Source organism: Salvelinus sp. IW2-2015, linkage group LG17, assembly GCF_002910315.2.
Source record: "Salvelinus sp. IW2-2015 linkage group LG17, ASM291031v2, whole genome shotgun sequence".
Lineage (NCBI taxonomy): Eukaryota > Metazoa > Chordata > Actinopteri > Salmoniformes > Salmonidae > Salvelinus > Salvelinus sp. IW2-2015.
This window is the reverse complement of record NC_036857.1, coordinates 16,914,183-16,937,581: the sequence shown is the minus strand read 5'-3', so window position 1 is coordinate 16,937,581 and position 23,399 is coordinate 16,914,183. Positions and strand designations below refer to the sequence as shown.

Genomic DNA, 23,399 nt, shown 5'->3' with positions numbered 1-23,399 from the left:
TACGGCAACTGCTCCGCCCACAACCGTAAGGCTCTCCAGAGGTAGAGGGTCTGCAGAACGCATCACCAGGGGCAAACTACCTGCCCTCCAGACACCTACACCACCGATGTCACAGGAAGGCCATAAAGATCATCAAGGACAACAACCACCCAAGCCACTGCCTGTTCACCCCGCTATCATCCAGAAGGCGAGGTCAGTACAGGTGCATCAAAGCAGGACCGAGAACTGAAAAACAGCTTCTATCTCCAGCCATCAGACTGTTAAACAGCCACCACAACATGACGGCCGCTGCCAACATACTGACTCAACTCCAGCCACTTTAAAAATGGGAATTGATGGAAATTATGTAAAAATGTACCACTACCACTTTAAGCAATGCCACTTAATACAATGTTACATACCCTACATTACCCATCTCATATGTATATACTGTACTCATATTCATCTACTGCATCTTGCCATCTTTATGCAATACATGTACCACTAGCACTTTAAACTATGCCCATTTATGTTTACATACCCTACAGTACTCATCTCATACGTATATACCTACCTATACCATCTACTGCATCTGCCATGCCGTTCTGTACCACCACTCATTCATATATCTTTATGTACATATTCTTTATCCCTTTACACTTGTGTGTGTGTGTAAGGTAGTAGTGTGGAATTGTTAGGTTAGATTACTGTTGGTTATTACTGCATTTCGGAACTAAAGCACAAGCATTTCGCTACACTCGCATTAACATCTGCTAACCATGTGTATGTGACTAATAAAATTTGATTTGATTTGATTTGATTTGTATACTGATATCTAATCAGAATTAAAATTGGACTAGGACTGACTGTGCCAAGTACACTCCCAGCATGGATGAATCTGGGGGTGACTACCTCCACAACAAGCCCTTATCCTGGCTTTAAAAGAACACTGGTCCACAGTGGGAGCTTAGCTCAACCCAGTAGGATACAGTGGCTAGTTGGCTGACATCGGACCAAAGAAGAAAAACTGGGAATCGATATTCACAATCAATGGGTTACATTTGTGGCATGCTAAACGGATCTTCCCACAAAGGTGTGCAGCAGACTTCTGGGTGGACCATGTTTAGGACCTAATCAATAAATCAACATGAAAAAGAAGTAAGAAGTAGAGCTGCCATAAAGGACAACCAGGTTATTCAAAAGGATTCTCAGCCACCAAATTGTACCCTACTATAATTACTGTAAGCAAGCAAGCAAGCAAGAGTGCAAACAAGCCAGCAAGAGCGCAAGCAAGCCAAAACCCAACAACACCAACACAGCAGAGGTCCATATTATTTTGTGGGCCCTACAGGGGCCTGTGGTTGGGTGATTCGCATTAAATCAGTATTATCCATGGCAGTAACAAATCGTTAGAAAACCATGATGCATCTGCCACAATCAACTATCATTCTGAAGACTAAGATGCTTAGTTTATGGCAGTCTAAAAAGAAGTCCCTAGAATTTTGTACATTTTCACCCCAAAATTGTCATTACCGAAATGCGCCCAGTTTAWATTCTTGGGTCACTTATAAAATGTTACTTTAGAAAAATCTAAATTATTTGAATAAAACAAAATATGTTGCTGTAGTTTGTCCATAAATCATACTACTTGAAGTCTACATTAAACTATAATATTTATTACGTAAAAACACTATCTGTGGCCATGTTTCTCATTACCGCAACACTTTAAGTTGCTGTAAAAACGCCAATATTTTATTTCTAAATATTGTTATTCAACCATGATGCATCATCTAGAGGAGTAGTCCTTAGATGAGCACAAGTTAATTTAATTACTTCACTTATATGCCTTCAGAATGAGGATCTTATTCTTAAACACCCCCTTTACGACACCTGACCTTCTCATTACCGAAATTACTAAAAAGCTCAAATTGGGAAATCTTAGAGAACCATTACCTTACCAACATGGAAGGATGAATAGGGTTTATTGATGTGGTCAATTGTTTGCTGACTCATAATGGCTGTCTGCTATTACTTGCAGCTCAGGGTCTTTCATTACCGAAACACACATTTTTCACAACCACATCATTTTTGGGGTCCATTTCGGTAATGAGAACCTTAATTTCAGTAAGGATAATAAGCTAATTTTAATGTATAGTCAATGGGTGTGCTGTGCTGGTAACTTGAATGATTTACTAGGACCACTACTTATACCTATAGTATATATTTTTTGTGAAACATCAGTTATTTGATTAAGTAGGGGTTGTCAGGAAATATGGGTATAAACCCCATTTTAAATTTACTTAAAGCCACAATCTGGAGTTTGCGTATTAGCACTAAAAGGAGGATATCCTTCATTTTGACATGTGTACCTGTTTTTGGTCCATACCCCACATACAGTACCAGTCAAAAGTTTGACACACCTACTCATTCAAGGGTTTTTCTTTATTTTTTATATTTTCTACCTTGTAAAATAATAGTGAAGACATCAAAACTATTAAATAACATGTAGTAGTAACCAAAAAAAGTGTTAAACAAATATATATAAATATTTTATATTCTTCGAAGTAGCCACCCTTTGCCTTGATGACAGCTTTGCACAATTTTGGCATTCTCTCAACCAGCTTCATGAGGTAGTCACCTGTAATGGATTTCAATTAACAGGTGTGTCTTGTTAAAAGTTAATTTGTGGAATTTCTTTCATTCATAATGCGTTTGAGCCGATCAATTGTGTTGTGACAAGGTAGGGGTGGTATACAGAAGATAGGGCTATTTGATAAAAGACCAAGTTCATATTATGGCAAGAACAGCTCAAATAAGCAACGAGAAATTACAGATTGTGTTGCGGTAATAAGAAATATACACTACCGTTCAAAATTTGGGGTCACTTACAAATGTCCTCTTTTTTGAAAGAAAAGCAAATTTTTTGTCCATCAAAATAACATCAAATTGATCAGAAATACAGTGTAGACATTGTTAATGTTGTAAATGACTATTGTAGCTGGAAATGGCAGATTTTTTATGGAATATCTACATAGGCGTACAGAGGCCCATTATCAGCAACCATCACTCCTGTGTTCCAATGGCATGTTGTGTTAGCTAATCCAAGTTGATCACTTTAAAAGTCTAATTGATCATTAGAAAACCCTTTTGCAATTATGTTAGCACAGCTGAAAACTGTTGTTCTGATTAAAGAAGAAATAAAACTGGCCTTCTTTAGACTAGTTGAGTATCTGGAGCATCAGCATTTGTGGGTTCGATTACAGGCTCAAAATGGCCAGAAACAAAGAACTTTCTTCTGAAACTTGTCAGTCTATTCTTGTTCTGAGAAATGAAGGCTATTCCATGCGAGAAATTGCCAAGAAACTGAAGATCTCGTACAACACTGTGTACTACTCCCTTCACAGAAGAGCACAAACGGTGTCTAACCAGAATAGAAATGTGAGAGGCCCCGGTGCATAAATGAGCAAGAGGACAAGTATATTAGAGTGTCTAGTTTGAGAAACAGACGCCTCACAAGTTCTCAACTGYCAGCTTCATTAAATAGTACCCGCAAAACACCAGTCTCAACATCAAACGTGAAGAGGCGTCTCCGGGATGTTGGCCTTGTGAAGCTGACGTCACCAACACACACACAGACACACGCGTACACACAGACGCTCGGACAGAGACAGAAATAGCATACCTCCAAGGTAATACTCTCTAGGTGCATAATAAGAGTGTAAATTAAAGGGCATTTTCTGATAACAGTGCACAAGACACATAGCCTACCCTAGTCTCCAACCCTGTATAGGTGGATTAATCATAAACATTACTAATGAAATCACTAATTTCAAAGGGAGTGGCCCTTCCCCACAATTCTAAGCATTATATATGAGGCAAGGTGCATGGGCTGAATGCAAGTTGACACAGATTTATCAATAGCGAAATATTCAAAGTTACCCAAGCCTAAATTACATTTTTCTGATTCTTTGCCCGTCTAACAACAAATATCGGAAGAAAAATGCTATATCTGTCCAATACCTTACTGTGAACATTTGATTGACTTGACTAAATTTCAACAGTGTGATAATGTGAAGCACTGGTAAAGGTAGGATTGAGTGCCCACACGGCCATGTTATCATATTCTATCACACTAACATCTGATGCCCATCTACATCTAGACCGCTGTAATAATGTGGTTTATTTACATTCTATCTGGATAATAATTGATTTAATCATATAGACCTATGCTAGGGCTAGGCATACACACATTTTTGAAGTAGGTAGGCCTTTGTATATAGGCTGTGTGTATTGCTAGAATTAGGCTAGGTACTTGGTGGAATCTTGATGGAACTGACGCATGTCAGAAACATCTGGTGCCGCAGGGTTTTCTGAAAATTAATATGGATACTGGATAAACAACCCATCTGGCAAGATTGCATCACCTAGCTCACCCTGGCTAAAACACTGGACCAACTTAATTTGCCGTTTTCCATTTCAGGCTCGTGACTTCCCTGGTTTTGATTTGATGTAGCTTGCTGTACAATGTAATTATTGACTGTTTACATTGTATCAGTATATTCCAACTGGAGTAAAGCAGTGTTCCTCATATATATATATTATAAATATATATATATATATTTTTTTTTTACAATTTGGTGTGTAATTAGACCTAAGTCATATTGAAAATTGCCAGAATGTGGCAAAAACTCTATGTACTCTCACTGGACACCCTGTGACTGAGAAAGAAGCAATTGTCGCATCCCAGAGCCTCTGAACCATTATCACAAACCACATAACAATCCTAAACACAATATCTGAACAGAAGCCTGAACAGTACCCAATCCTACTGAGTATTCTATTTCTGTATTATATAAGCTCCAAATAATGCAACATTGAGTCAGTATATCCACTAGTTGGTAAAAAGAGAGAAGTAAACTCACTCCCCATGATCTTCATCCCACTCCTGAACATCTCAAAGAGCTCTATTCCAGAGTCGCAGGACACCATGAGCAGCTTTGTGCTGTGTCACTGCCTTGTCAATGTGACTGTCTTAGCACTATGGACCAGTCATCCTGCTATCAGAGGAATAAACATGTTCAAGCAGTTTCTGTCCTACAGTATTTGCTTTGGGGTGAAGTTTGCTCTTTGTTTTTGGAACGGAACATGCTGGACTCACTATCTGTGACAAAAAACAAGGTAAAGAAAGTCTGTCAAAGGGTTGTAGCAATAGCCCCGTGGTAGTCCTGTATCACTAACTGCATTCATATCACTGATGAGTTACAGAAGTAGACCTACTGATGATAGCTTTGAATATTTAGAGTAGGCCCTTAGATCAACCCACATTTTGAGGGAATTAAATTACACGTGTAAAATTATTCTCATAGCTGGGCACATGTATGATCAAATAGCATACCTTTCACGTGAGAAATTTGTCTAACTCAAAATTTCTAAACAGTTTTCAGAGATTTGCTATCTCAATCAATAAAATATTATTATTAATAATATATAATATTTCACTGGTTCACCTTTCATTGTGCTCTTCTGGAAAAGAGACAGACAGTCCTGTCCTATTTATCAATAAAGAAAAAAAATCAAATAAGATGGTCACCATGCTCCATTTCAGAGTAAAAAATACACAAACGTTTCCAGGATACAGCTATGTTTTCAAAAGACACTCCCCTAATTTGAGTGATCCTTCAAACCGAAACAATTAAATAGCTATAGCAACATTAAAAGCAATACATGCACTGCATTACCAGAAATGTGATAAGGCACAACATTACTGTCAGAATTTCCAAATATCATTCTCATATCGCCCTGAAACTAGCGCCAATTTTGTGAAATATTGTGTCACGGCTACAAATTTGTGGCGCGGTTCGTAGGTTTACCTGTTGGAATAGACGCGTGCGGCACAGTCAGCGATAGACAAAAAAAAAACGGGGGAGGAGGAGAGGAGGCCTCCTCAGATCAGCGCAAGATGGTGAGAAGAAAGAGACCATGCAGCGGTTCCACCAGCAGCCTAGGAACACCTCCAGTGAGAGGAATTGAGAGGGGGGAGGATCCTGGGGCTAGAGCGCTGTGCTGTGGTGGAGGGGGACTGGACCAGCAGAATGGACCAGCAGAGGAGAAGGTGAAGGAGGAGGTAGCAGCCAAGTAACAAGAGGTGATGTAGCAGCAGGCATACAGCGTTACGGCAGCAGCATCCTCCCTGTAGCCAGCCTGGGTGTGGGTAATCGGAACGAGACAGGCAGAGAAGCAGAGTGAAGAGGGTCTTTCTGGAGGATGCGGCCAGCGTTCAGTCCTTTGTGTGGAGTGTCAGCAGGGATTATCAGAGGAGGAGGGCAGTGAGGAAATTGGCTGCCCAGGCAGGCCATTCGGGTTGGCGTGCATGCATGCACACGTACACACCCACTCTCACAAACAGGCGGATGGGATTCTCTTCAGCTGCTAAATCCGTTGTTACTGTCGAACACCGGTGACACACACGGGTATGCGTTGTCTCCCTCATCAACACACTATGCCAGTGTGCGTATTTTACACACTGCGCTGCACAGCTTCCTTTCCATACCCAGGGACACCTCTCTCGCTCTTTCTGCTGCCAGTGAACAGACGGCCAGAGAACCGAGATGAGGGGGAGGGGCAGCGAGAGCAGGGGGAAGGGAGGGGAAGTGTGTTTGGAGAAAGGCTGCGCTTTTCTGTGTTAGAAAAGGGGCAGGATGGATGGGGACTTGAAGAATGAGCACCTGGCATTGGTTCCAATTTTCGGACTGTGTGTAGACCTGAGTGTGTTTGTGTGTGTGCGTGTGTGTTGAGGTAATAGCAAGGGAAGTGGAAGAGAAATGGGGATAGTGTGTGTTCTCACAGACTTGAACAGCACAGTAATACAGTAATGGGCATGGACCGGACAGGACAGTGCATTTTGCAGCCAGCCATTCTACTAACAGTCACTGGCTCATGAACAAGCTACCTAATATGCAGCTGACATTCCTACTGCCAACTAGCCAATGAAAAGGAGGAACGGGGGGTTGTGGTGCGCCACACAGCAGATTGAGATCGACGGGGCCGCAGTGGAGAGGGTCAAAAGCTTCAAGTTCCTCAGCGTGCACATCACTGACGACCTGAAATGGTCCCTTCACACAGACAGTGCGGTGAAGAAGGCGCAACAGTGCCTCTTCAAATTCAGGAGACTGAAGAAATTTGGCTTGGCCCCTAAGACCATCACAAACTTCTACAGATGCACCATTGAGAGCATCCTGTCTGGCTGTATCACCGCTTGGTATGGCAATTGAACCTTCCGCAAACCGCAGGGCTCTCCAGAGGGTGGTGCGGTCAGCTGAATGCATGAGGGCACACTGCCTGCCCTCCAGAACTTAAAACAGTCTCCTGTGTCACATGAAGGCAAAGAAGATAATCAAGGACCCCAGCCACCCCGCTACCATCTAGAAGGAGACAGTAAAGGTGCTTCAAAGCTGGGACCGAGAGACTGATTGAAGCTGTTTATCTCCAGGCCATCAGAGTGTTAAATAGTCACCACTAGCCGGCCTCCGCCCAGTGCCCTGCCCTGAACCTTAGTCACTGTTACTAGCCGGATACCTCCCGATACTGGTCCCTTCAAACAGACACACCCCAGGGGTCTCGTTAATGCAGAATTCTGTGTTTTTCACACAGAAAACAAAAAAGAGATCAAAATATACCTTTTCCCTCAGAACAGCCTCAACTCTATAAGGTGTTGAAAGTGTTCCACAGGGATGCTGGCCCATATTGACGCCAATGCTTCCCGCAGATTCTTTCAAGTTGGCTGGATGTCCTTTCGGTGGTGGACTATTCTTGATACACACTGGAAACTACTGAGTGTGAAAAACCCAGCAATGTTGCAGTTCTTGGCACACTCAAACCGGTGCGCCTGCCACCTACTACCATACCCCGATCAAAGGCACTGAGATCTTTTGTCTTGCCCAGTCACCCTCTGAATGGCACATATACACAATCCATGTCTAAATTGTCCCCAGGCTTAAAAATACTTCTTTAACCGGTTCCCTCCCCTTAATCTACACTGATTGAAGTGGATTTAACAAGTGACATCAATAAGGGATCATTTGACAGAACTTGAATAATTTTTTCAAGAATAATGGGCAAAATGTTGCACAATCCAGGTGTGGAAAGCTCTTAGAGACTTACCCAGAAAGACTCACAGCTGCAATAACTGCCAAAGGTGATTCTACAAAATACTGACTAAATGGTGTTAATAGTTATGTAAACGAGATATATATATTTCATTTGGAATACATTTGCAAACATTTCTAAAAACCTGTTTTCACTTTGTCATTATGGGGTATTGTGTGGAGATTGGTGAGATATATATWTTTTTWAATTCATTTTGAATTCAGGCTGTAACATCAAAATGTGGAACAAGTCAAAGGGGTATGAATAGTTTCTGAAGGCACTGTATGTATGTACGTATGTACGTATGTATGTATGTATGTATGTTTGTATGCATGAATGTACAGTTGAAGTCGTAAGTATACATACACTTAGGTTGGAGTCATTAAAACTCGTTTTTCAACCACTCCACAAATTTCCTGTTAACAAACTATAGTTTTGGCAAGTCGGTTAGGACACCTACTTTGTGCACGACACAAGTCATTTTCCAACAATTGCTTACAGACAGATAATTTCACTGCATAACAATTCCAGTGGGTCAGAAGTTCACATACACTAAGTTGACTGTGCCTAACAGTTTGTAAAATTCCACAAAAATATTGTCATGGCTTTAGAAGCTTCTGATAGGCTAATTGACATAATTTGAGTCAATTGGACGTGTACCTGTGGATGTATTTCAAGGCCTACCTTCAAACTCAGCGCCTCTTTGCTTGACATCATGGGAAAATCTAAAGAAATCAGCCAAAACTTCAGAAAAKCAATTGTAGACCTCCACAAGTCATCCTTGGGAGCAATTTCCAAACGCCTGAAGGTACCACGTTCATCTGAACAAACAATAGTACGCAAATATAAACACCATGGGACCACGCAGCTGTCATACCGCTCAGGAAGGAGACGCGTTCTGTTTCCTAGAGATTAACGTACTTTGGTGCGAAAAGTGCAAATCAATCCCAGAACAGCACCAAAGGACATTGTGAAGATGCTGGAGGAAACCGGTACAAAAGTATCTATATCCACAGTAAAAATGAGTCCTATATCGACATAACCTGAAAGGCCGCTCAGCAAGAAAGAAGCCACTSCTCCAAAACCGCCATAAAAAAGCCAGACTACGGTGTGCAACTGGACATGGGGACAAAGATCYTACTTTTTGGAGAAATGTCCTCTGGTCTGATGAAACAAAAATAGAACTGTTTGGCCATAATGACCATCGTTATGTTTAGAGGAAAAAGGGGGAGGCTTCCAACCCGAAGAACACCATCCCAACCGTGAAGCACGGGGGTGGCAGCATCATGTTGTCGGGGTGCTTTGCTGCAGGAGGGACTGGTGCACTTCATAAAATAGATGGCATCATGAGAAGGGGAAATTATGTGGATATATTGAAGTAACATCTCAAGACATCAGTCAGGAAGTTAAAGCTTGGTCACAAATGGGTCTTCCAAATGGACAATGACCCCAAGCATGCTTCCAAAGTTGTGGCAAAATGGCTTAAGGACAACAAAGTCAAGGTATTGGAGTGGTCATCACAAAGCACTGACCTCATCCTATAGAAAATGTGTGGGCAGAACTGAAAAAGCGTAGGCGAGCAAGGAGGCCTACAAACCTGACTAAGTTACACCAGCTCTGTCAGAAGGAATGGGCCAAATTTCACCCAACTTATTGTGTGAAGCTTATGGAAGGCTACCTGAAATGTTTGACCCAAGTTAAACAATTGAAAGGCAATGCTACCAAATACTAATTGAGCGTATGTAAACTTCTGACCCACTGGGAATGTGATGAAAGAAATAAAAGCTGAAATAAATCATTCTCTCTACTATTATTCTGATATTTCACATTCTTTAAAAAAAGTTGTGATCCTAACTGACATAAGACAGGGAATTTTTACTAGGATTAAATGTCAGGAATTGTGAACAACTGAGTTTAAATGTATTTGGTTAAGGTGTATGTAAACTTCCAACTTCAACTGTACATGATTCCATATGTGTTATTTCATAGTTTTGATGWCCTCACTATTATTATACAATGTAAAAAATAGTAAAAATAAAGAAAAACCATTGAATGAGTAGGTGTGTCCAAACTTTTGACTGGTAGTGTGCATTTTGGGGGATTTGTGTGCCCATGAAAACTGTTTTCACCCCATCACATAAGGAGACACGAAATGTAGTTACACTTCATTTCTGAGATCTCTATACAAAAAAACTGTCCAACCTCTAGAGCCAGGATTCTTAGTGTTAAAGTTCAGTGTCTAATTTAACTGATTAATGCTTAATATATGTTATAACGACAACTTACACTGTCATAAATGCTAGGACAGAAAAGTAATGTTTAATGTCACACGATTTTGGACAAATCCGTCAAGACACCAACCATGAGAAAGGGCTAAACATAGGTTTTAAATCAACTGGTGAATTTGATTGAATATAGCTTTTAATGTAATAACATGAGAGAAAAAAATCTGATTATTATAAATGACATATCAGCAGCTGTAACAAGTTGTCCAGTGTAGGAAATCCTCACTGGTACCCTAGTTTATAGAAAGACCACAAGTCATATTCTGCACTTCCAAGTTTCAGACAACATTCAGCAGCAGCATCTAGGCAATACACATAAACTGGAAAGGCATAATGCCTGTGATTTTTCAACAATCAACAATCAGAGATGTCTGATCAATGTCAATAAATGAAAAAACAGCTTAAATGTATACTAGACAAGAAGGAACACTCAAACAAACCCATGAGGCATAGCTCAAGCATAGGGGCACATAGGATTAATTTTTGAGTAATACAGAGCAAATGATCACATATCCTGTATGGTAGGATAGACAATGATAACCTAATTTTCCCAAAATAGCCAAGCTATTAGCCAAGCTAATATCAAACAATGGTGACAAACTAGACAGAAACAGCAACGCAGTCCAGTCAAACACCACTCAAAAACTATTGATTCTAAGACCTCTGTTTAGAGAGAATGTGTGCTAATAACAGCACCTGAACCACCACACCTCAAGGCTAGAATAGTCTACTCAAAATTAAATCTTATTGGTCACATACACGTGTTTAGCAGATGTTATTGCGGATGTAGCGAAATGCTTGTGTTTCTAGCTCTAACAGTGCAGTAATATCTAACAAGTAATATCTAACAATTTCACAAATTATACCAAAACACAAATCTAAGTAAAGGAATTAAGAATATATAAATATATGGACGAGCGGCACTTAGCAAGTATTTCTTCTGCCTGAGAAGTGTGCAAATATCTGTATTTGTATCACATTTTTTGCAAAGTTTCACAATAAAACATACATTTAGCAAGACTAGACATCGTTTTTCCCTATGATTTTTTTCAYCAGTGGTGGCAATGGGGGGTGTATCACCTGCATCTTTGCAGTGGACTGAGCAAATATTTATTCTGGCTGAGGAGTATGCAAATCAATGGGTCACCCCAGAGAGGGGTCATTGCAAATCAGGGGCATTGGGCAGCAATGAGGAAATGTTATCATCAAAATCTGGAGTTTATCTTTAACAGTTATCACACTTCTGATACCAGTGAAGCAGGCTCACACCTGCTATTGAAACCAAACATAGTGTGTAAGGTAATTGTCCTTATGGTGCGACGTTAGGCTAAACAGAGATTTTCATGTATATTTTTTTTAACCTTTATTTGACTAGGCAAGTCAGTTAAGAACAAATTCTTATTTTCAATGGCGGCCTAGGAACAGTGGGTTAACTGCCTTGTTCAGGGGAAGAACGACAGATTTTTACCTTGTCAGCTTGGGGATTCGATCTTCCAACATTTCGGTTACTTGTCCAAAGCTCTAACCATGAGGCTACCTGCCACTCCTGATAAAGGCTTTGGGCTAACTAAAGGCATAGGCCTACTTATTATGTAGCCGACTTCATTTATGCAATACAACCATATTGAGGCTTTGAGGCTATTCTTTGGCAGCAGGTCTAATGTTGCTAGTTTAGCCAATCAGCCTACAAAAAATTTAATGAATGTGGCACCAAATAAACATAAACTACTTGACTGACACACAATGTAAACACTTTGGCTACTCCTGAATTTCAGGAGGTATAGGTGTAACGTTAAACCTASGTGGGTTTTAAATGTGTGAAAGTAAGTGGATATACATTCAAGTGCAATCCACATAGCTGCTTAAAATTTCCGGAATTCTATCCTTTTCAATGGCCATAATGACATTAGGCGACAACAGCTGCCATGCATGGACTGAGGTTTATTGATTACGTCGTGAAAATGTTTACCGTTTAAGATCCAAACAGAACCAACCTGAACGAAACGGGGAGGGACCTACCTGCATTTATCCAATTGAAACGTTTTCCGTTTGGAGTAAACGGTTTCTGTTGCAAAACGTTTACGAACAGACGAAACGTTTTGCAACAGAATCGCCTTAATGGATCATTTACACCCCTGATATGCATTACGTTAGCTACATTCATTGGTACAGCTGGTAGTCCTGATAAGCTAACGTTAGCTAGKTAGCACACATTTAGCTAGCTAACTCTAAAAACTTCTAGCTAACATTTTAGCTAAGCTACTAGTTCGAAAACATTGTTTTCTCGTGCTTTCCTTACCCGACTTCAAATATTTAATCGGTGTTAACGTGTAACTCCATATGGGTGTCTATGGTCATGGTTGACGTCTGCTGTGCTCAGAACGGAAGTTGATTGGCTAACTAGCAATTAGCAACCTAGCCAGTCAGCCACACGCCCATACCAAAGATTTCTTATAACTAACCCAAGATAGCCCACAGCCTGTCGTTTCCAATGGGGACAAATGAACCATAGTGGGCAGAACAAGCAAGGAGGTGGGCCGAGCCAGGCACTAGCTAGCGTGATCCTATTGGCGCGTTCTTGCATCTATTTGCATATTTTGGTTAGGGAACTCTGAAGTGGGCATGTGCATTAACTCAATTTGCCCTTGAACTCCTTCTAAAACAAGCAATTTTAAAAACTTTGGCAAAGGGTAATGTCTACTGAACGTAGTCCACTGTCCGTAACAGAGTCTAGTTTGGGGAACAGAAAACTGTACTGAGACCAAATGTTTCATAGATGAGAAAATAAGCAGAACATCGGCCAAAATCGTCTCCTTTTAAATGTTTTTTAAAACATGATCAACTTTAAAGCTTTAAAACCAGAGCTCACTGATACTTTTCGCTTTCAAGAGATACATGAGAGCATGTGTTTGCATTCTCTTGTTTTGTTGCATTTATGATTTTTTTTTCTTAAAAAATACATTTATTTAAATATTCAATGGACTAAATATGGACACGTTTCGTTTAGATTGTTCTTCTCCTTTTCAGTTCTGTTTTAATTTGTTTAAAAGCTGTCTCAGTGGAAAACAAAATATTTTCAATTGTCACTTGGCACCGGGTTTTCTATATTTGTGCTCCATCTTCTCCCACCGCCAGCCACTGGGCTTCCTCTCATCACCATATTTGGTGGTGGGTGAAAAAGCCAACRGGATGCTTCAGATTTACACATCCGGTGAAACATCTGGCTTATTGTTCTATCTGTGCCCGTGAAATGAATTGTAAAGGAAATACAGTGCGTCACTTCTTGTTTTCTCATGCACAGAAATAGCTGGGTGGCTAACCCCTGCATAAAATGTATCTATTCATGTATTACATGTATTTATGTTTCCTGTAAACATTAAATAACAATAGCCTGCTCAGAGGACATAGTTTGTCACCTATCCAGTAACGTAACTAGCAGATTGACTCCTTGATCAGACCGACAGCATCATTGATTCAATGCTGGGTAATAAATTCTGCAGTCAAATTTTTTCAACATTAGTGCTGAATGATTAACCGAAATGTCTGTTATTTTTGGGGTTTTAAATAACTAATTGACCTACATTGGTGAAATTATTTGAATTCCATTTCGTAGGTTTTTTTCTGTGAGCTTGATGCTCAGTTTCTGTAAAGATAAATCAGATCAACCCCAAACCGTGCGATGTAGTAGGGAGTTGAAGTTTCAAACAGACCAATATTCTACATAGTTTAGCACAGAAAACGTGGTAATCCAATACAATGGCCAAAATCCATTGTGTGCTCACTTACTGTCAGGTCTGTGTGGAGCAGACAGAGAAGAGAGAAAGCGTGAGGGACAGAAAGCAGTTGCTTTGCATGGTATCACTCAGTGGTGGAAAAGGTACATCATTGTCATACTCGAGTAAAAGTAAAAATACCTTAGTAAAAAATGACTCAAGTAAAAGTGAGTCACCCAATAAAATACTAATTTAGTAAAAGTCAAAGTATTCGGTTTTAAATACTTACGTATCAAAAGTAAATGTAATTGCTAAAATATACTTAAGTATCAAAAGTAAAAGTATAATTTTACATTACTTATATTAAGCAAACCAGGCGATCACAATTTTCTAGTTTTTATTTATTTACGGATAGCCAGGGGCACTCAAACACTCAGACATAATTTACAAATGGAGCATTTGTGTTTAGTGAGTCTGCCAGATAAGAGGCAGTAGGGATGACCAGGGATGTTCTCTTGATGTGTGAATTGGACCATTTTCCTGTCCTGCTAAGCATTCGAAATGTAACGAGTACTTTTGGGTGTCAGGGAAAATGTATGGAGTAAAAAGTACATTATTTTATTTACAGTGGCTTGCAAAAGTATTCACCCCCTTGGTATTTTTCCTATTTTGTTGCCTTACAACCTGGAATTAAAATAGATTTTTTGTGGGGGTATGTTGATTTACACAACATGCCTACCACTTTGAAGATGCAAAATATTTTTCATTGTGAAACAAACAAGAAATAAGACAAAAAAAWAAGAAAACTTGAGCGTGCATAACTATTCACCCCCCCAAAGTCAATACTTTGTAGAGGCACCTCTTGCAGCAACTACACCTGCAAGTCTCTTGGGGTATGGCTCTATAAGCTGGGCACATCTAGCCACTTGGATTTTGCCCATTCTTCAAGGCAAAACTGCTCCAGCTCCTTCAAGTTGGATGGGTTCCGCTGGTGTACAGCAATCTTTAAGTCATACCACAGATTCTCAATTCGATTGAGGTCTGGACTTTGACTAGGCCATTCCAAGACTTTTAAACTGTTTCCCCTTAAACCGCTTGAGTGTTGCTTTAGCAGTATGCTTAGGGTCATTGTCCTGCTGGAAGGTGAACCTCCGTCCCAGTCTCAAGTCTCTGGAAGACGTAAATAGCTTTCCCTCAAGAATTTCTCTGTATTTAGCACCATCRATCATTCCTTCAATTCTGACCAGTTTCCCAGTCCCTGCCGATGAAAAACACCCCCACAGCATGATGCTGCCTCCTCCACAGTGAAGCATGGCAATGGTAGGCTCGGGGTGATGAGAGGTGTTGGGTTTGCCCCAGACATAGCGTTTTCCTTGATGGCCAAAAAACTAAATTTTAGTCTCATCTGACCAGAGTACCTTCTTTCATATGTTTGGGGAGTCTCCCACCCTTTGGAGAACACTAAATGTATTTGCTTATTTTTTTCTTTAAGCAATGGCTTTTTTTCTGGCCACTCTTCCGTAAAGTGTACGGCTTAAAGTGGTCCTATGGACAGATACTCCAATGGGCGGCCCTCTTTTGGCAGGTTTGTTGTGGTGCCATATCATTTCCATTCTTTAATAATGGATTTAATGGTGCTCAGTGGGATGTTCAACGTTTCAGATATTTTTTTATAACCCAACCCTGATCTGTACTTCTCCACAACTTTATCCCTGACCTGTTTTGAGAGCTCCTTGGTCTTCATGGTCCCCCTTGCTTAGTGGTGTTGCAGACTCTGGGGCTTTTCAGAACAGGTTTATTTTTACTGAGATCGTGTGACAGATCATGTGACACTTAGATTGCACACAGGTGGACTTTATTTAACTAATTATGTGACTTCTGAAGGTAATTGGTTGCACCAGATCTTATTTAGGGGCTTCATAGCAAAGGGGGTGAATACATGTGCACGCACCACTTTTTCTTTTATAATTTTTTGAAACAAGACATTTGTTTTATTTCACTTCACCAGTTTGGTGTATTTTGTGTATGTCCATTACACAAAATCCAAAATCCATTTAAATTACAGGTTGTAATGCAACAAAATAGGAAAAAATGCCAAGGGGGTGAATACCTTTGCAAGGCACTGTAGGAATGTAGTGGAGTAAAAGCTGTCAAAAATATAAATAGTAAAGTACAGATACCCCCAAAAAACTACTTGAGTAGTACATTTTACTTAAGTACTTTACACCACTGGTATCATTACCTGAAAATACATTATCTAAGTGTTTGATACTTTGGCATTCATCAGTCATATAAAAACATGCATTTTTTACTACTAGAATAGTAGTAAAAGAAGTAATAGTAATAGTAGTAGAACTACTAGAATAGTGAATTTGTCAGACAGCATAGGCAGCAGCTCTATAGAGATGAGATGACTTGGAATGAAAAAATAAATGTATCAAATAAAACAAATTTCATGTGAATAAATTATGGTTAATAAGTGATAAGCAGTAATGGGCAGTCACTACTTTTGTTTTATTTTGTTATAGCATTCAACCCACATAATGCATAGTGCATTTACTGTCTACAAAATTATCGAATTTGAAAACAGTGATTATTTTAATAATTGAACATAAACGACCTCAAAAATAACTAATTGTTCACCACTATTCATTATGTAATCCAAAATTTTTACTGGATGTGTGCCCTCCAAGGACCATTCATAGCTGCACCCCTGCCGAGTCATGTGAAATCCATAGATTAAGGCCCAATTTATTTATTTAAATTGACTGCTTTCCTTATAAGATCTGTAACTCAGTAAAAACTTTGAAATTGTTGCATGATGCGTTTTGATTTTTGTTCAGTATACTACTGGTGTACCAAACAAAACTCAATGACTCTGTCGGTGTGATTAAGGGAAGCTTGAGGCAGCAACTAAGCAAGTCACCTAGCTAGTCAACCTCCGTAGGTAGCTAGCTAAACGCTGCATCGACCTTTCGCTTGACTTTTCTCTTCAAAACAAAAGTGTCATTGAAGCGTCGTCCTCACAACTAACAAAATAAACACATCAAATTGCGAACAGAGTGGCGGTCCAGGCTAGTTGAGGTTAAAGTGGAAATAGCGCTCTCTGATGGTGGCAGAAAAACAGACCATGTGTACTGGATATTTAAAAAATCATTCGTTTTTTTGTGTCATCAAATGACTCGATAGAAGTTGTACTCCATTCCATTGTCATGTTACACCAAATCTGTTTATTTAAAAAAGGTGCATCCAGATCACTATACTATTCATTACCACTTTGTTGATTCGGTCTGTCTATAGTTAATCTACAGGTACTTTACAACTGAGAGAATTAGTCGTTTTCAACGTTATTACGAACAATGCAATGATGTTCAAACAATGTTTTTTCAGCAACAGTAACTGAGTGATGCAAGTGCTTTATCATAGGAGTCCAACAGAGGGAGTATGTGTTGCTTGTGGCCATGGTCCCCAAAGGGGTMCCACAACTTCTGAGTCTTTATTCTCATCCATGCTTTCCCACTTTACTGCACATATTATTATGCATATTTTTTMTTAAATAAATTATGTAAAATATAACATCTCATCTTGTACAATGAGTTCCAAATATTTGCGCAGTTTGGCATCATTGCTTTATAGCATATTTTATATATACACAACAGGACACCAAAAATGCATAGTATTTAAAAAATACACTAAAAACAAGAGCAGAACTACAGCCCAATACAGTAATTACAGATAAGTTTAGGTGGGATGCACAACCAGTACATAGCATTTATGCTAATCTCCATATAGCCCAAGCCCACTCATGTGGTTTTGGAATTGTGTGCTAAGCTGAAGCCCACCCCTCATTGTGAGGGACCTGCTGTTGGGTTGGCCCAGTCAGTCCCTGACGCTCTGAGGCTTGGTTAAGGAGGTTACTATGGTGAATAAGTCCCATCTGTAGAGTCTACAGAGGATATCTGAATGTCTAGCATCTGTTTAAAGCTACAGAGCCCTGTACAGTTTTAATATAAATGTCTTCTGTGAATTCATAAGGGCAGACACATTTAAAAGACTAATATAAAATATCTATATTTATTTGATGGTGGTTCTAAATCAGGGCTCTCCAACCCTGTTCCTGGAGAGCTACCATCCTGTAGGTTCACTCCAACCCTAACCTAGCACACCTGATTCTAATAATTAGCTGGTTGATAAACTGAACTAGGTTAGTTACAACTAGGGTAGGAGTATAAACCTACAGGAGGGTAGTTCTCCAGAAACAGGGTTGGAGGCACCTTAATTGGGGATGACGGGCTCGTGGTAATGGCAAGAGTGGAACAATATCAAATACATCAAACACATAGTTTCAATGTGTTTGATACCATTCCATTTGCTCCGTCCTGGCCATTATTATGAGCCATTCTCCCCTCAGTATCCTCCAGTGTGTTCTACATGATCTTATGCTGAGCCACACTGTCTGCGTTTACTCAGACAGCCCAATTCTGATATTTTTTTCACAACAGAGCTGATTGATCAAAAGACCCATTAGTGAAAAAATATCAGAATTGGGCTGCCTGTGTAAATGCAGCCATAGTCCTTTATCTGGCTTCGGTACACTGGCAATTGAGTTTGGCATGGTGCACTGGGGAAGCGGAGACTCTTTGTGCTATGGCGATGGGCTTGTTCTGTCTGCGGTGAATGGCCAGCTGGATAAGGCTCTGCCGAAAGTGGTGTAGGGCTTCTTAACCACCAACTGTTTGGTCCTCTTGCAGAATATTTCCTGGTACTGCACATCTCCTGGAAAATACATGGTTGTGGTGTTAGCATTTTACACTTTGTGGAAGGGATGTAGGGCAACACGCCTTTGGTGGAAAAAGTATCAACCGAATGGGACCGGCTAGCGTATTGTTTAGGGAACATTGGGAGCTGCTTTTGAGAGGAAAGTGAATGGGCTGGGGCGGGCTCAAGGAAGTGTGAAAAGTCTTTGAAAGGCAGTCCTTACACAGTATGAATTGTTGTGTATGGGAGATTGAGGAGAAATGGTACCTCAATCACTCTCATACACAGTGGTGTAAAGTACTTAAGTAGTTTTGGGGGGTATCTGTACTTTACTATTTAGATTTGACAGCTTTTACTCCACTATATTTCTAAAGAAAGTAATGTACTTTTTACTCCAAAAATGTTCACTCACACCCAAAAGTATTTGTTACATTTCGAATGCTTAGCAGAACAGGAAAATGGTCCAATTCACACACATCAAGAGAACTTCCCTGGTCATCCCTACTGCCTCTGATCTGGCAGACTCAAACACATGCTTCATTTGTAAATGTTGTCTGAGTGTTGGAGCGTGCCCCTGGCTAACCGTAAATAAAAATGGTGCCATCTGGTTTGCTTAATATAAGGAATTTGAAATGATTTATACTTTAACTTTTGATACTTAAGTATATCTAAAACCAAAACACTTTTAGACTTTTACTCAGGTAGTATTGTACTGGGTGACTTTCACTTTTGAGTCATTTTCTATTAAGGTATATTTACCTTTACTCAAGTATGACAATTGGGTAATTTTTCCACCACTAACAATATATTAACTGTCTAAGCACAACATAAACCCCCTTCCTCATCTCAAAGTACTGTCTGTAAACATCCCCCAGCCCATTGACTTTGACAAATCATTATTGTCAATAGTAGCCCTTTGCATGGGAATTTTGTAAACATGTCTTTGTATTGTGTTTTCTGCAGAGAGAAGAATGAGGTGGTTGTGTCATTACTGTTGTAGTTTCAGTGTCCCTTGCTGGTTTCTGTCCCACAAGCTTGTTGTGCTCCATAACCGCAAGGTGTGTCCACTCCCTCATGCTTGTGTAGCCAAAATGCCCCTGCTTTGGGGTATTTTAACAGCAGGACACTGTGGAATGAGTCCAGATAACCAGAGTTTTACAACAAAAAAAAAGGTAAAAAGAGAGGAGGGGTAGACTATGGTCTGGAAGGTACTCTGTGGTCCTCAGGCTACCTCTAACCACCTGTAACCCCATAACACAAACACTGCCCAATTCATGTTAATACCATACTTACTGTAAATTGAGCTATCTTAGCCAACTTACCTTCACCTTGTGCTGAGCCAGGGGTTGGAAGCGCATCATGGTGGAAGATTCTATACCACCTGCAACAAAATATAGAACAATACACAACTTAACCACCCCACCAATTGTATTGATCTCTATTAGACTGGCTAACTAAGCATACCTAACATGGACATTTCAATATTGTCCGTTTGCTGTTAGCTAACTAGCGTCACTAAATTGGCACCACYATTGTTAGCCAACTATAGACGGTTTATACACATTCATCATTAATACCAACACACAAACAAAGCGTGAGTTAGCTATATCGACAATTCTATTTTTAATAACATAGTGTTTACCACACAAGGGTGAATGGGTCGCTACCAAATTAAAACACCAAATAAGAGTAACATTAGCTAGCATCAGAACGAACAAACAAACATGTTCACCCTGCTGAAGGTAACTTAGCTAGCTACCAGTCTAGCAGTGATTACCATGGCAGCCATAAGCGTAACGTTAATTGATTGACAGTGTATACCAAAAGATAACTTAGCGATATGATTTAACGTTAGCTGATGGCTTTCAGAGTTCAATAGGACTGTAACGTTAGCTAGCTAATTTACCCAGCTAGTCCAACTAAGCTAGCTAACGTTAGGTTACTTCTAATTGAGAATCTTCCATTTTGTTGTGAAGGAAAGTATATCGATGGTATCGCATCACTTCTCAGCTGTCGTCGAAATGCATCACCCATCAGTTCATCTCAAAGGACATGTGATAATGTACTCTGTGTTACTCAAAAATTATGTCCAAAATCGTGTGACGCAAAACATTACTTTTCTGTCCTAGCATTTATGACAGTGTAAGTTGTCGTTATATATTATTAATATATTAAGCATTAAGCAGTTAAATTAGACACTGAACTTTAACACTGTAAGAATCCTGGCTCTAGAGATTGGACTGTTTTTTTGTATAGAGATCTCAGAAATGAAGTGTAACTACATTTCGTGTCTCCTTATGTGATGGGGTGAAAACAGTTTTCATGGGCACACAAATCGCCCAAAACGTACATTACGAGTCAAAAGTTTGGACACACCTACTCATTCAATGGTTTTTCTTTATTTTTACTATTTTCTACATTGTATAATAATAGTGAAGACATCAAAACTATGAAATAACACATATGGAATCATGTAGTAACCAAAAATGTGTTAAACAAATCAAAATATATTTGATATGAGATTCTTCAAAGTAGAAGAATCTTGTAGTAACCAAAAAAGTGTAAAACAAATGTATTTTATTTCACCTTTATTTAACCAGGTAGGCCAGTTGGGAACAAGTTCTCATTTACAACTGCGACCTGGCCAAGATAAAGCAAAGCAGTGTGACAAAAACAACAACACAGAGTTATACATGGGATAAACAAACGTACAGTCAATAACACAATAGAAAAATCTATGTACAGTGTGTGAAAATGTAGAAGATTAGGGAGGTAAGGCAATAAATAGGTCATAGTGGTGAAATAATTACGATTTAGCAATTAACACTGGAGTGATAGATGTGCAGATGATGATGTGCAAGTAGAGATGCTGGGGTGCAAAAGAGCAAGAAGATAAATAACAATATGGGGATGAGGTAGTTGGGTGTGCTATTTACAGATMYGCTGTGTACAGGTACAGTGATCGGTAAGCTGCTCTGACAGCTAATGCTTAAAGTTAGAGGGAGATATAGGTCTCCAGCGTCAGTGATTTTTTGCAATTTGTTCCAGTCATTGGCAGCAGAGAACTGGAAGGAAAGGCGGCCAAACGAGGTGTTGGCTTTGGGGATGACCAGTGAAATATACCTGCTGGAGCGTGTGCTACGGGTGGGTGTTGCTATGGTGACCAGTGAGCTGAGATAAGGCGGGGCTTTACCTAGAAAATACTTATAGATGACCTGGAGCCAGTGGGTTTGGCTACGGATATGTAGCGAGGGCCAGCCAACGAGAGCATACAGGTTGCAGTGGTGGGTAGTATATGGGGCTTTAGTGACAAAACAGATGGCACTGTGATAGACTACATCCAATATGCTGAGTAGAGTGTTGGAGGCTATTTTGTAAATGACCGCCTAAGTCAAGGATCGGTAGGATAGTCAGTTTTACAAGGGTATGTTTGGCAGCGTGAGTGAAGGAGGTTTTGTTGCGAAATAGGAAGCTGATTCTAGATTTAATTTTGGATTGGAGATGCTTAATGTGAGTCTGGAAGGAGCGTTTACAGTCTAACCAGACACCTAGGTATTTGTAGTTGTCCACATATTCTAAGTCGGAACCGTCCAGAGTAGTGATGCTAGTCGGGCGTGCGGGTGCAGGCAGCGATCGGTTGAAGAGCATGCATTTAGTTTTACAAGCATTTAAGAGCAGTTGGAGGCCACGGAAGGAGTGTTGTATGGCATTGAAGCTCGTTTGGAGGTTTGTTAACACAGTGTCCTCAGAAGGGCCAGATGTATACAGAAGGGTGTTGTCTGCGTAGAGGTGGATCAGAGAATCACCAGCAGCAAGAGCGACATCATTGATATATACAGAGAAAAGAGTCGGCCCGAGAATTGAACCCTGTGGCACCCCCATAGAGACTGCCAGAGGTCCGGACAACAGGCCCTCCGATTTGACACACTGAACTCTGAGAAGTAATTGGTGAACCAGGCGAGGCAGTCATTTGAGAAACCAAGGCTATGTAGTCTGCCGATAAGAATGAGGTGATTGACAGAGTCGAAAGCCTTGGCCAGGTTGATGAAGACGGCAGCACAGTACTGTCTTTTATCGATGGCAGTTATGATATCGTTTAGGACCTTGAGCGTTGCTGAGGTGCACCCAGGACCAGCTCGGAAACCAGATTGCATAGCAGAGAAGGTATGGTGGGATTCGAAATGGTCTTTGATCGGTTTGTTAACTTGGCTTTCGAAGACTTTGGAAAGGCAGGGAAGGATGGATATAGGTCTGTAACAGTTTGGGTCTAGAGTGTCTCCCCCTTTGAAGTGGGGGATGACCGCGGCAGCTTTCCAATCTTTAGGGATCTCAGACGATACGAAAGAAAGGTTGAACAAGCTAGTAATAGGGGTTGCAACAATTGCAGCGGATAATTTTAGAAAGAGGGTCCAGAGTGTCTAGCCCAGCTGATTTGCAGGGGTCCAGATTTTGCAGCTCTTTCAGAACATCAGCTATCTGCATTTGGGTGAAGGAGAAGCGGGGGGGCTTGGGCAGGTTG

The 23,399-nt window shown here is 40.3% G+C and overlaps 1 protein-coding gene and 1 long non-coding RNA gene across 2 annotated transcripts in view; both read right to left on the bottom strand.

Annotated features, from left to right (window-relative positions):
- The window catches only part of LOC111976553 (E3 ubiquitin-protein ligase MIB2-like), an 84,301-nt gene extending 79,265 nt beyond the window's left edge, over positions 1-5,036 (bottom strand). Inside the window, 1 exon segment of the mRNA XM_024005475.2 lies at positions 4,902-5,036. Within this exon segment, the coding sequence (XP_023861243.2) occupies positions 4,902-4,968 (67 nt within the window). The 5' untranslated portion in view covers positions 4,969-5,036.
- A 12,293-nt stretch (positions 5,037-17,329) lies between these two features.
- LOC111976556 (uncharacterized) lies at positions 17,330-21,110 on the bottom strand. The gene is made up of 3 exons (XR_002878937.2): positions 20,523-21,110; positions 20,203-20,261; positions 17,330-18,898 (listed from the first exon to the last, which is right to left on the bottom strand). It is a non-coding gene; the product is annotated as an uncharacterized lncRNA (long non-coding RNA).
- Between the last annotated feature and the right edge of the window lie 2,289 nt (positions 21,111-23,399).